The sequence below is a fragment of the Gouania willdenowi genome, chromosome 5, assembly GCF_900634775.1.
Source record: "Gouania willdenowi chromosome 5, fGouWil2.1, whole genome shotgun sequence".
NCBI classification, from domain to species: Eukaryota; Metazoa; Chordata; class Actinopteri; order Blenniiformes; family Gobiesocidae; genus Gouania; species Gouania willdenowi.
Genome location: NC_041048.1, coordinates 18741735 through 18756055, shown reverse-complemented (window position 1 = coordinate 18756055; position 14321 = coordinate 18741735). Strand labels below are relative to the sequence as shown.

The 14321-nt window shown below is 40.0% G+C and overlaps 1 protein-coding gene across 1 annotated transcript in view; it reads left to right on the top strand.

Annotated features, from left to right (window-relative positions):
• dstyk (dual serine/threonine and tyrosine protein kinase) overlaps positions 1-14321 on the top strand; it is a 29540-nt gene that overhangs the window by 3015 nt on the left and 12204 nt on the right. The window contains exons 2-7 of the mRNA XM_028445864.1: positions 1458-1867; positions 8390-8896; positions 9012-9207; positions 9835-10070; positions 10350-10433; positions 10520-10696. Coding sequence (XP_028301665.1) covers positions 1458-1867; positions 8390-8896; positions 9012-9207; positions 9835-10070; positions 10350-10433; positions 10520-10696 — 1610 coding nt within the window. The remainder of the gene's footprint in view (positions 1-1457; positions 1868-8389; positions 8897-9011; positions 9208-9834; positions 10071-10349; positions 10434-10519; positions 10697-14321) is intronic.

The window sequence follows — 14321 nt, the reverse complement described above, 5'->3', positions numbered from 1 at the left end:
GTCGTGGTAATGTTGTTACTGATGCTGGAACGGTCCCATAGCTTCGAGGCACAGTGTGGGCTATTAGGTTTCCAGTCAACCACAATGGTAACATAAACATGGTCATTTTTGACGCATCATGTACTGGTTTCATAGACACTTCACTGGAGGATCGTCCTGGAGTTGCGTCTGCTTTTCCTCATAATGGGACAGGTACACAAACTCGTCCCTGTGGCATTAACAACGTATAAAGTGAAAGGGAAAGTGTGATTGTGAATATTGTGCCACAACAGTTAGTTCGGACAAGTCCAGGCTGCTTTTTTAGGAGCTTTTTAATCTTTTATTTATTTATGTAATTATGAGTATGTGTGTGGAATGTATGGGACACTGTATGCTACTGGACACTTGAATTTCCCCTTCTGGGGATGAATGAAGTATATATCTGTCTATCTAAAGGGCGAATGGTAAAACAATAAAATAATAATAATAATGGTAAACTTGTGCTGCGTTTAAAGGAGTAGCAGGTGCAGTAGTTCATAAGGCAGACGTCCTCTGCCAGGCAAACGAACACAGATTGCAGCGTGAAACAGTCACGTTAAACAAGAGCCAGGCAATGGCAATTTTTTTTCTCTCTCAAATGTCACACACTCACTTTTATAAACAGCCAGCTGCACAATATCAACATGTTTACCCAATTTCCCTCATAAGGGACAGCACGTGTGAGTGAGCTCTGGAGCATGGCTTGTTTCAGGGCAGAAGCCTGGAAGGATTTCACTGTCTCGGTTCCAGCAACAGTTTAACATGCTCTTTGTGTTGCACCTTATGCCACTTTTGTAGATTGTAGTGGAACACTACCTTGTTTTTGGCTGCACATCGAACACAGACAGATGCTTTTCTTTCTACACACACTGTCCATCCGTATGCCAACATGTATTTGAAAAAGGTTTACGTTCTTAAACAAAGACATTACAGGTGGAAAAAGATATCGCTTCATGACATATTGCGTGTTTTGTGTAACAATATAAAATATTAACATAGATGTATTATTTAAAAAAAAAAAAAAAAATGTGACCATGTATGGCTGCATACATCATCATAGGTTAACAGTACATGTAATGTTGTCCAGTTTCGTGTGCAGTTGAAATAAATTTCAGAGCAAGTGATGTGCATTAAAAAAATAAGATGACTCCTATACTGTTTCTAAGGTGCATGATTTAACTTTTGTTGTTTTGATAAGGAAAATAGAAGATAAATTAGCAGTAATTATTTATATCAAATCAGCACCCAAGTACCGTGATGAAGGTTAATCAAGCCAAAAGCATACACTTCCAGACATATTTCTGTAATAATTGCTTATTATCTGACTTTTTAAATGGTTGTTTTCCCCAATACTTAATAACATTGAAATTCATATTTATGAGTTGTTCCTCCTGATAAAATCACGAGTTTTTTTTTAATTGTCCCTTTGTTTCCCTCAGGCCAACTGAGCTGCATTTCATTCCCAAGTCATGAGGAAGAGTTCCTTCGAAACACGGTGGGGGCTGCCGCACACATCTTGATTCTGGGTCAGGACTGTGCGGCTCGCTACCAGCTGCTAAACTGTCTTCTTGGTGAGAGGCTACTGCCGCTGGGCCCAGAGGCTGGAGAGGCATGTGAAGGAGTCCAGGGCACAGTTTGCAAGAGGCGGAAGCTATGTTTTACTCACGGGAAGCAGACACGTTTGAGCCTATCGCTGCCCGGTCAGTATGAGCTGGTGCACCAGTTGGCGGCCAACCGTGGGCGCTGGGATACGGTTCCCAGAGAAGACCTGGAGATCCAGGATGAATGTGAGGATCCTGCTCACAGGCTAGCAGAGCTGGAAATCACCCTGCACCATCCAATGCTTCAGGTACTCTCATTTCTTTCTGCAAAAAGTAAAACGATACTTTACGTCTTTTGGTACTTTTATTTTTGTTTTGTTTTTGTATTTCATCAAGCATCTCTCAGCCCAAATGCATTTCAGAGGCATTTTATTTTAGTTTGTTTTGTTGTTTTCATGTCTGTTATTTAACTCGTTCAACAATCCATATTATTCCCATATAGCACAAGTTTTATACATAAGGCTGACATTATGCTGTCGTTATTATGCCATGACACCTGTCATTAGCATGAATAAGGTGTCACGAAAGTTGTCTTTAAGTGCCATTCTTTACCCTAACCTTAACCCTACCTAGCCCTACTAGATCCCTCCAATTAACCCAAAAAATACCAACACAGCTCCAAAGGTGTGACTTAATGACATCCTTCATGACACCTTATTCATGCTAATGACAGATAATGTCAGCCTTTTATATAAAACATCAAATAAAGTGTTACCAAATGTTTCAACTATCCAGCACTATAAACTGTTTCCATAGAATGAGAATGCCAGAAAGGAGAGTGCTGCTTACAAGCCCACCGACACAGAGGCGCGTGAACCCATGATGGATTCACAAATCTTTCTTTGGGGTACATTTGCCATAGTGACATGTTAATATAATAGTAACTCACTGACATTTTTATTAGTGATGCACTGAAATTCTGGGCCCAAAAGTGCATTTTCAGCTTCTCACTAAAACAGGATGTTGATGACGCAAGCAAACACTGTGGTGAGCCCGCACACATGTCTAGAAACAGGCGAACTTGTCTTGGACTTGCGGAGCGTCTATTTCTATACATCTCAGCACTAAAGTGGGTTTTATGTTTTCAGTTTCAGTCTGTCAGCGCGTTTCTCAGAGATGCTCTTTACTACATCACAACGGTACTTGGTCCGCGTTATAAAGATCATTACTTGGATGGGATTAAACCAGCACAAAAAATGTTACACGCCGCAACCAGAGCGCGCACACAGCACACAGAGACGCACGCACTCTGTGACTTAAATGCACTTTGTGTTTTAATTAGAAAACATATCTATTTTGACTCTCTTCCAACAGCTCAGTCAGTTCTTGGCCTTTATAATAATATTTAATGTATGTTTTATTTTATATTGTGCATTGTTGGAATGTCAGTGCTAAATAAATATGTTCATATTTTGAGTTGATTTATTCTTTGAAGCATTAATATTCATTTATGCAATTGCAGTGTTTTAATTTTAGTGAGGTTAGTACACATTTAGAGGCATAAATGCAAATAGGTGATTTGATTTTTGGCCTTTGTTTTTTGGTTTTTGGCTTCAGACATTTTGGGGCATCCCTTTTTTTTTTACCGTTGATCATGGCAGGAAAGCCGAGGGAAAGTAATTTCAGAACGAGAAGGTGTTTTTTGAGAGATGGTGGACAGAAAAACAGTATTTTTTTTGGTGGTCACAGTTGTGGTATAAATGAAGTTGAAGTTATTTACAGCTGTCGTCACAGCTGTAATCAGTGTGATTTGTGGCAGAGATGAAAAGACGGTCTGAGCAGCATGGCACGGTCAGAGCATGTCTATAATCTGTTGCAGATACTGCCGTGCATCAGGATAAATGGACAATGAGTCGATGCCACCGTGGACCAAGTTTGTCCAATTGCAGATTGATTGCATGCACATTTTACGGTTCACATACCTGCATTCATTTTCATTCAGAGCCTTAATATGAACATATTAACTTTAAGTTCATGGACTGAATGTCGACTAAAAATGTTTGACCGAAAATGCACTTTTGGGCAATTTTTGGCCAAAAAACACCTGTAATGTAGCACGCTGGGGTATTTATCATTACATATTTCTATAACTCTGATATGTAAGGACTTCAAATATAAGATTATTTTGGTTTTAACTCACCACCTCGCCGCCACCACTTTTTCGCCACATCGTCAAAATGTTAATGCACCAGGGTCTGAGTTACCGTATCGTAATGAACGATTAACTTTAATTGCATCGATATTTATGTTTTCACTACTGCGATAACCTAACCTCAGATTCTGAGGTTTTTTTCTTCCGTCTCCATCATTTGAGTGATATATATGTGTTCACCAATCAGAATGGCCAAGAACCTCCTTCCTAGGCTGCTGAGCAATCAGAGATGGTTACAGGACACAAGCTTGTATGCGCTGCAGCGAGTCTCAGTTACCCCAGAGTTGAGTGCACAAAAAACAACTACACTAGGGCCCTATAAAATCTACGTTAACAGAATCGTGGACGGAATCACGGAATTGACCAATGAAAATGTTATCTACCGTTGAACACAGAAATGGACAGAATCGGGTTGAAACGCCGTCACCGTGAGGAAAAGGACGTTTTTTATGGGGAAATGTTTCGGGGACCGCATATTAGGTGCACCATCTGCCCCCCTCCCGTCCTGACCACTTCAAACACAGTCTAAACTGCCAAAAAACTATGCAAATCATCTCTGACTCCTAAATCGGAGTTGACCAGTGCCTGCTTAACTTAATGTGTCTGTGGAGCTCCGTCCGTTTCTCATGCAGTGCTGCTCATCAGAGCTACAGAAAATCTGTGGGAAAAGTTTTTCTGTTGTTCTGGATGAGACCATCGATCCCAGAGTCTGAAACATCGTAGGTTAATGATAACTACTAATACTTTAAAATATTATGGCCCCTAATTATGAAATCACTAATTTATTTTTGCTTCATCATTGCAGTCTGGAATGATGTCATCAGGATAAATTATATAAGGTTAATTTAAATTAAGTTGATCAAAACTTAATCAATAAACCTGCTCAGATTCAGTAAACCATTGATCCCTGATGGAGAATTGGGTGATATTAATGCTGCTTTCATGACATAAATAATTAAAAAGGAGCAGTCAGAATAGTCCATGTCTTATATCTAACTTTTAATTGTATCTTACTCATTATTTTAAATTACATTTTAATATGTGAGATACATTTTAGTTTATTTATAGTTTTATTTTCATTAGTATGCATTTTGTTTCCTCACAGTACAAGTGAGTTTTTTATTTATTAGTGTTTGTTTTGTTTCCACGAGTTTCCACATGAGTTAAAAACGAATATTTTCTGATAAAATGGATTAATATTTCTCTCCTCGGAGAGATTGGAAATAAATACAAGCCTCTGACGGAGCCAACTGACAGTTGGCAAGTAAAAACTACCATACATCATTAAAAACGCCTCGTATGGAGACGTGAAGCATTGAGGAGGGGCAGACGTGTGTGGATGTTTGACAAAACTCACAAGAATGACCAGGATTGAACATGTTAAGCGGGATGAAGACGACTATGACCTTTAACAGCTGGGAGTGTGCACACATGGCTCTTTGACTCGCTGAGGAGAAGCTACTGAGGGAGTCTCTGACTTGCTTTATCTTTACTGTACAACACCTTTGGCCTCAGCTTGCTTTCACAATTTCATAGTCTTGGACTAAGTAACTTTTGCTTTTGAGAATAAATAAAAATGATAATGTATTAGATTTTATATAGCACCATTCATAGACACTCACAGCACTTTTACATTGCATTATTCATTCAATCCACAATGCCTTTGGCAGTTGCAAGTTTCACATTTCCATCACATACCAACCAGCCTACTCTCTCTCACTATCTCTTGTGGTTAATTAAGAGATTACCATAAACTATTTGGAGGGTTGGAGTAAACGCGCCAATTGGTAGAAATTCAGTACACTTTAACGCAAAACCTTCAAACTCGGTGCAAAAAAATCAGTGTGCAAACCAAGACATTTGCCTACAAGATTTGAAAATGTTTGGGAGTAATTTTCTTGCTCAATAAACCTGCTTATTTTAAGTACATCTGAAATGTCATTGAAAAAACATTTATTCATTTATCCTGCATCATTACACAGTTTTTTCTTTTCATCTCTTTCTTTTCTTTGCTCTCTTGAACGTGCCTTTGCTCACATGGCTGAGCTCACCAACAGATTACAGAGCAGAGCTGATTATTATTAACTGTGTTGTTCAGTGATTTACTTTTACCGGATTTGTGCCTCTCTTTAGAGATGCTAGTTTTTCCACTCCTTTTTTACTTCCTGTTTGTTTTTTTATGGAGTCACAAGGTGACGTTAAACGAATTGCTGAGCCTGTTGCTGCTGCTCAGCTGGTGTGACCTAAAAATCCCAATATCTGGTGCGAGTGAAGTGATTGGTCACAGTCCAAGGATTGCAGTCAGTCCTTATCTTGTGTGACACACTGGAATCAGCCTCTAATCATTTAGACTAAAACGCCTTATAAAGCATCACATAGCCACAGAAACTAGGCCGACCTCTCCTCTCAGCCCACCCGCCCAACCCCCTTACGTAATGCCACTGGTCTGGTGCAATTCACATGACTTGGTCATTTAAAGAAAGGGAAAAAAAAACCTCTTTATCATGATCGAATCAACTGAGTCACAACTCGACTCTGGTACTCCGCTATTTAACACAGGCTTTCTATGAATATCTTGATGGATTAAAGACAGAATAATAAAATGTGACATTTTATCATTACACACAATACAAGGATTTTGTCTATTTTTCCAATAAGGAGTTGGGATTCTGTCCACTGGTATGTTAACCACTGGGATTATGTCAATTGGGATTTTGTTTGGATTTTATTCTATAATTGTTTTGGGAAAGGAGCCAAAGAAACGCTAATGCACGGGTGTCAGACCTGGTCTTTGAGCGCCACCAATGCAAAAGGTTGAACATCTGCCTGCTCCAACGCAGCTGGAAGGCTCGTTAGCAGACTTTCTGCAGAGCTTCATGATGACATGGTGCTTTGCTGAGATTAGGCAAATCCCCCAGTCCTTACAAAATCACTTGTTCTTTGGTAGAGGTAATTATTATTTTTTTTTAAGGAATAATTTGAACATGAGAACAATGGTGAAGTGATTTAGTCATGCCCAAACACTTATTTCTAGACAAAAAGGCTTATCACACATTATAGTTTTTTTGATCTCCTCTCTGACAGGGGAAAGAAAATGCTGCTTATGCCACTCATTAGCTAATGAGTTTCTTTTGTTGTTTCCATGTGTTTGGTAAATGAAGAACAGATCAACCTATTTGCATTTGGAGTAACTGAAGACATAGAATCTCTCTGTTCTCTGTGGTTTTCACACCCTCCTGCCATAATCACAGCAGCCTGCTTCAGAGGTCAGTGCATGAGAACTGACTTGTTTATTGGTCTTCTGTTCATCCTAGGGTTTACGTACTGGTATACCTCCTACTTCAACATAACCACAGTTGTGAGGATGAACAACCTGCAACTACCCAAACCTTGCCTTGGTTTTTTCAGGGCGTAACTAATTTTAATATGAGTGTTTGTTGACAAAGTACTGTGAGGTTAATGGTTACTCTCAAAATATGCTCAAAGTACTCATTTCTGACATGTCATTAGTCTACTCCTCACTGGGTTATAGGAGTGAGCCCCTTTCCAAACACAGTTGTAGTAAATGGGAAAACTTTGTTTGTTTTTTGAGATCAGGCAATTCCTCTGTTTCACTAGCGTGTGATTGGCTGTGAAGAAAATGCTTGCAGGCTATCTCTGCTCTGATGAGTCTGCTCAGGCGGCTCCGCCTCTTGTTTGTTGGCGATGGCACTGACTGTCGCTTTTGTATTGCAGTTGCTCATTTCTACTTATTTTTCTTTGACTGTGTGTCCGCTGGCTGTGCTTCCCCCTCCAGTTCCCTGCAGGGCTACTTTGGTTGATGGTTGTTATAAATAATATACATAACTTTTAGTTTACTACTTCGACACAGACATTCTCAAGACCGTCACAAATATTTATGTGCCATTTTGTACATGGTAGTGGAAGAAGCATGTGATACTCCATGTTGAGGTCTTGAAGCTGAGTTTTTTTTATTATCATACAGTGTTTGATTAAATTGAAGAGCCTATAAACCCTGCATGTCCAACTTTGTAGTAGGAAAGTTGCAAGTGCTGTTTTCTGGCTAGAGCACCAGAAACAGAAAGTGCCACTGATGCATCTTAAGAGGGTTTGGAAGCATTTAGTTGTGGTTGTAAACGTAACGCTCCTCATTAGTCTAGTTAAACACGAATGCTCTGTCATTGTTCTGTTAATGGGTGTCTTTACAATGTGCTTTTAATTTGTTCTGTAGTGTTTTTTCATTTGACTTTTAAGTTGAGGCTAAATCACCCTGATAAGCTGTGATATACAAGTACAACCCTCTGAATTAGGCACATATACTACTGACAGTATATTGGTAAAGGCGGTGTGAAGTGTTGCCGGTAGTGAAACTCAGGCTGTGAAACCACAGTAATGATTTGAATCACCTAAAAATGTCCACAGAGAAATGACAGAGATGCAGAGTTTCATTTCACGTTTTCATTCACAGGTGCCACTTCTAAAAACTATTTTCATTTTCATTTATGAAAAGCTTACCCCCCCCAAATAATAAGGTTGTCCATTAAAAACATATGTTTAGCTGATTGATACACTTTATAGTGTTTTTACATTTTTTTTTGTCATTGTGGTCCATTTTCAGGAAGCAAAGGTGGTGGTGGTTCCTTGCCCGAGTGTACAGCCAATCGAGGAGGCTTTGGAAGACTACACTCGTAACGTGACCCCTATCATACTGTACGCCATCAACACCGACTCCCTGAGCTCAGAGCAGGTGGCCGAGCTGTGGAAGGTCAAAGAAATGCTTTCCTTTCCCATCTGTTTCATCCGTATTCCTGACGTAATGCCAGCGGCCTCCCCGGAGCCCGGACGCCGTGTCGACAAAGAGAAGGAGAGAGAGAAGAGTGCTCTCTATAAGCAGCTTCTCACCCTGGGCTTCTTAAATAACATTACTGGAAATTGTTCCTGTGGGGCGCCCACACAGATGCCCTCCCCAGGTGCTAAACCCCAGAGCATGTTGGGAGAAACTTTTGAAAGACTACATCGGTTGCTTGTGCCATTCACTCGCCAGGTGCTCCAGAACCAGCAGGTGGAAGCAGCTAACTTGCTGAATGGTGTTCACTGTCGATGTTTAGATCTTTTCATCAACCAGGTTAGAGGATGTTGATCCTGAGCATGTTGATCTGTATTTCTACGTGTTTAAATGGATGTCAATTTACCCACTGGAACCACATCTGACTTTATACTTCTGTTTCACTCACTTTCAGGCTTTTGACATGCAGAGGGACTTGCAGATAACGCCTCGTCGGCTGGAGTACACCCGTGAGAAAGAGACTGAACTCTTCACCTCTCTTATGGCCATCGCTAACCGCAAGCAGGAAGAAATGAAGGACATGATTGTGGAGACACTCGATAGTATGAAGGAGCAGTTATTAGACGATGCCGCCAAACTAGAGTTTACAGGTTCGTATTCGTTACAACATGAAAAAAGTAATAAATCACCAAGATCAGTTAGTAAAGAAAGGTACATTTCATCCACGGCTATTTGCATGTATGTATTGCATTGTTGTGTTTGTCATGGACATTTGAGTTGATAGTTGATTTCAGCTAAATTAACTGTGCAGCTGACTTGTCTTCAATGACCAGGAATAGTTTTCTGTGGGTTGAATGAATTTGAAGGCAGTGCTTGTCTGTATTTTTGATTTTGACACCATTTGTCTTAATTGAATGTTTAAATTAGATAAGTCTTTCATCAGAAGTTACAGTATATACCTGTTTATGTGTAGAAGTGTCCTTGGGCAACCTAAGTTGGTCCCAGTGGTTGACCAGTGCCTTGCATGGCAGCTCAGTCTCATTGGTGTGTGAATGGGTGAAAGAGTTGATATTGTAAAGCGCTCTGGGACTACTTCAGTGTAGGTATAGAAGCGCTATATAAATCAAGTCCACTTACCGCTATTCCCTAGAGGAAGAATGTGTGTTATTGTGTTTAAACAGACAACAGTAAGCTGTGCCCACGGTTTGTCACGTGTTTATTCAACGCAAATGTTTTGTTATGTTTCTTAATGGACAAACTGTTTTTGTATACTTCAGATGTCATTGTAACAACCAACGGAGAACCTGTTACATCAAGGGAGATAAAATCATGCATCCACCAGATCCAGGAGCTCATTGTGGTGCGCTTGAACCAGGCCGTAGCCAATAAACTCATCAGCTCGGTGGACTATTTGAGGGAGAGCTTTGTAGGAACCCTGGAGCGATGTCTCAGCAGTCTGGAAAAGACCAACTTTGATTCAGTCCACAACATTACTTCTAATCACCTCAAACAGGTGATCGTCTCTGAAAGTTGTTGTGAAATCATAGAAGGAGTTAAAATCTGCTTAGAAAATGAAAGCTACTTTATTATTGTTGTACACTTTAAGGTAGAAACGTTATCTCTACATCTGTCAACATATTTTCTTTTAAAAAAATCACTAAATACAGCTCAGACATTCTTAGACTACAGTTACATATTGCTCAGAGTATTACTGTGTTTAAGGTATCAAAAGCTGCTAAAGTATGGTTACAGTGCACTGTTTACATTTTTACTGTTTTCTATTTGGTCTCAGTTATTAAATGCTGCCTATCACGTAGAGGTCACCTTCCATTCAGGATCTTCGGTCACGAGATTCGTCTGGGAGCAAATCAAACAGGTCAGGCTCATTAGAAACTGCATCACCTGTGGATCACCTGTGGGAGGATGGATAAGGATTCCTCATGTGCTGTCTCTTCCTGACAGATAATCCATAGGATAACGTTTGTTAACCCTCCGCAAATCACTCCAGAATGGAAGCGTAAAGTAGCCCAGGACGCCATAGAAAGCCTCAGTGCTGCCAAGCTGGCCCGAAGCATCTGCTCCCAGTTCAGGACCCGACTGAACAGCTCCCATGAGGCTTTCGCAGCTTCTCTGCGCCAGGTTAGTTATATCTTCTCCTTAAACCAGCACACATATATTTGGACCCAATCTAATTTCTGTCAGAGCTCCTTATCTTTCACATTCTCATTGAGTTCTTTTTGAAGGCCGTTAGTAGGGGTGTGTATTACCATGAATCTGACTATTTGATACGATTCACAATTTGCATGTCACATTACGATATATCCCGATACAAAACACTACAATATATATATCGCAATATCAATAATTACAAATTTCACCTATACAAGTACAAAATTTTATGAAATAAACTTGCGAGAACAAGTAAATGCTAACTAACTGTAAATCAAGAACAAGTGGTATGTTTATCAAACTGTCAACTTGTGTTTTTCAAAAAGGTTTCACTTTTGCTTCTACAACAGATTCTGGTTCTGTCAAGTTCTTTAATGCTTTTTTTTTTTAAAAAAAGTAACCAGATACATCTATAAAAAGACCCAGTATGTTTTATGAAAAAAAAGTGCAATCAACTTCCAAGCTAAAATGCATTCACTGACACCTAGTGAATGAGCATTTACATGCTATGCATATGTTAGCGCAATTACATTTTTTTTGTTTAAAAACATGATTCAAAAAATCAATTTGTATTTTTTTTGGATTGATACGATAATCGTGCGGTGAAATATTGCCAAATCGATTTTTTCTTACACTCTTAGCTTTGCTGTTAGTGTCCTGATCTTGTACAGTTCCAGTATCCATGTGCAGCACATTAAAGGTTCAGTATTATGCTATTTTTCACCCATCTCTATTTGTTCGAAGAACCCCAAAAACATAATATTTGAGGTTTATTTTCCCAAACTCGCCTTTTTTCCAAAGTTTTAGCCCTCTGAAAAGTCAATTTTGTGATGCTTCTAAAACCAGGCTATTTTGGGGCCTTCATGCCTATGCATGAGTGGGCGTGTCTGTAGACGCAGATATTATGCCACAGCTTTATTACAATAGTGATTTTTAGGCGTTAAACCAATCTGATTGGCTGTATTAGATCGGCTGATATTTTGCATTTTATGTAATTGTGATCCGATCAATTCCGTCATTGTCGTGATGAAACTTTGTGTAGATGCTCCCATTGCATTGTTTTTTTTGTCTTATTTAAAAAGAAGAGTTGTTTGCTTTACGTGACACTGCTTTATTTGCTTTATTTCACTCACATTTGTAGGTGACAACCTATGAGCAAACGGCAAAAATGTAGATTGGTTGGAGCAGAGCAGCTGAGTGCTGGATTTCTTCCCCAGTCTACTGGCTCCGAAAGTGCGGGCAGTGTCTGCTGTTAGCGTCTGTGTGTGTTTATGTGTGTGTGCGTCGTGCGCGCTTGTTTTGTTTATTCAGCCGAGCCTAGAGCGGCGTGATGCGCTCCCGTTTACTTCCGCTTTCATACCAGAGACTTCTGGTCGGAATTGACAAAGGATTCTAACTTCACTCTGGGGGCTGAAGCTATCCTCAGCTTCGGGTTTAATTCCCTTGCTTCACAGTCATTGAGTATGACATGGGACTCCGGTTTAATTCAACAGCTGCAACATTTATTTTACCAATCACTCAGAAAACGGCATACAGCTTATAATCAATCTGCTCCGGTCACACGCGCTCCCTCACTCCGCACAGTGGTCGAGCGACCAGCGTATTAATTCGCAGTTAAAGGGCCACGCACCCACACACACACACTGACAACAAATGTTATGTTCAGGTCCTGAAATTGAATGGAAATTCTTCAACTCTTCCACTCCCTCACAGTCACAAGGCTGATTTAGGTCCTGAAAAATGGTACCGTTTAATTTTCCATGAATCTGTATCAGGTAGTACTGAAGGATTATTTAAGCGGCTATTGTGATTGTGAGTCCAACAAACTCTGCTTTAGAGTGTGTTTATCACATCAGCAGCGGAGTCAGTTATCTGTTTCAAACACTCACTGGAGTGTTCAGCTGCTAAGTCACGTTCTTCTCCTCCTCACCTCTCCGAACAACAGGAATGGTGCATTGAAGGTGGCAATAATTTGTTCTGTCTAACCGCTGCGTCGCATTGGGTCACAAACACGTCAGATCATATCAAGTTGCCCACTGCTCCTCAGGGAGGGGTTGAATGCAGAGAACACATTTTGAGTATGTAGCTTTACATATATGACAATGAAGTATAATCTGTATTAAACCGCAGTGTTGGTTTCACCTGTGAGGTAGTTTGAGAGGGAGGAGCTCATATTCCTATAGGGTAGGAGAAGCCAGGATGGAGTTTCCACAATGTGATGTCACAACGCGAGAAAAATCCTACTTGCCCGTTTGGACCTGACTTTTTATAAAATGTGGAATAACAAGGGAGGGAGGAAACAGAACTTTCAGTCTGTAGTTATATTGATGGTTTCCTTTCTGTCCGTCTTTCATGATCACTCCACAGCAGTATAGTTAGCTTCTTCAGCCAGTAAGTATGGCTTTCTTCTTCCCCAGGAATCTACCACTGAGATGGTTACTGGTACTTGTGTAGGGAGGTTGCTGTGCTTAGCTTTTCATACCAGCTTTTTGTGTGTCTAACCTGCTGTTATTTACCTGTAAATAACAAAAACCTTTGGTCAGTTCTGTGGAGAACATCCTGTTTATTCTCCCGGTTTTCAGTTCTTATGCATATGGCTTCATTCAGGTGGTCAGATAAGTTTTGAGAGGAATGGGAGCTCGTTGTTACACTAATTTGCACAGAAAGACTTCATCCTTTTCATCATGTTCTGAGAAGAATTTGCTGAGTGAATTAAGAGCACTGTGCTCTGATTATAAGCTGGGTATTAGATCAGGTTGTTTGGAAGACGGACTCAGTAAAACATTTTTATTGTCATAACACTGCGTTTTGAACAATTGTTTCTAAGTAGGTTGGACATCTGATGTCCATGACTGTGTCAGTTGTGTGAGTCTTATGATCTTAGATTCCTTTGTCTTTGACAATTTCACGTTACTTTAAGTCTTTTTGTTCTTCGAGCAGTTTCCCTACTCGTGTGGCTCAGCTGGAGTGGTGGAAAACTTACATTAGTGTTGTCATGGTGGAATCATTAGAAACTATTCAATCTTTGTGTTTTTGTCTTTTTATCTACCGAATGCAAAGAGCAGCACTACCTCTGATCACATGACGCATGCCATCAGCAATCACATTCCCATGGTAACTACTACACAGCTCCTCCATGAATGCAGAGATGGGTTGTGACGGGCCTGAAGAAAACTATATTTGGGCTTAGATGAGCTGAGAGGAGTCAGGAGCTCAGCCCTAATATGAAAAGTGTGATTTTTAAAATGAATTATAGTGATTTTGTTGTGATGTGATATTGATGGGGTGTCTCATAGTCTCACACATTGCTCGGGCCATGTTTGTCCTTTTTGCCTTCAGAGGTCTTTGTTGCATTGATTTATTAAAGTGGTGGTAAACTTTCCTCTGAGATGTTTTTGTATATTGACATGAGAACATGATACTGCGGCTGCAGATTTGACGTTCCTGTGTACACGTAAAGGGAATGTGCTGCATTAGATTGGTTCTCATATGGGGTATACATAATTCAAGTAGTACAACTCTCACACCCTGGAATGTGTGAGAGTTGTTTATTTTTTTCAATGTACTGTGTATTTTAACAAATAGCATTGAATCC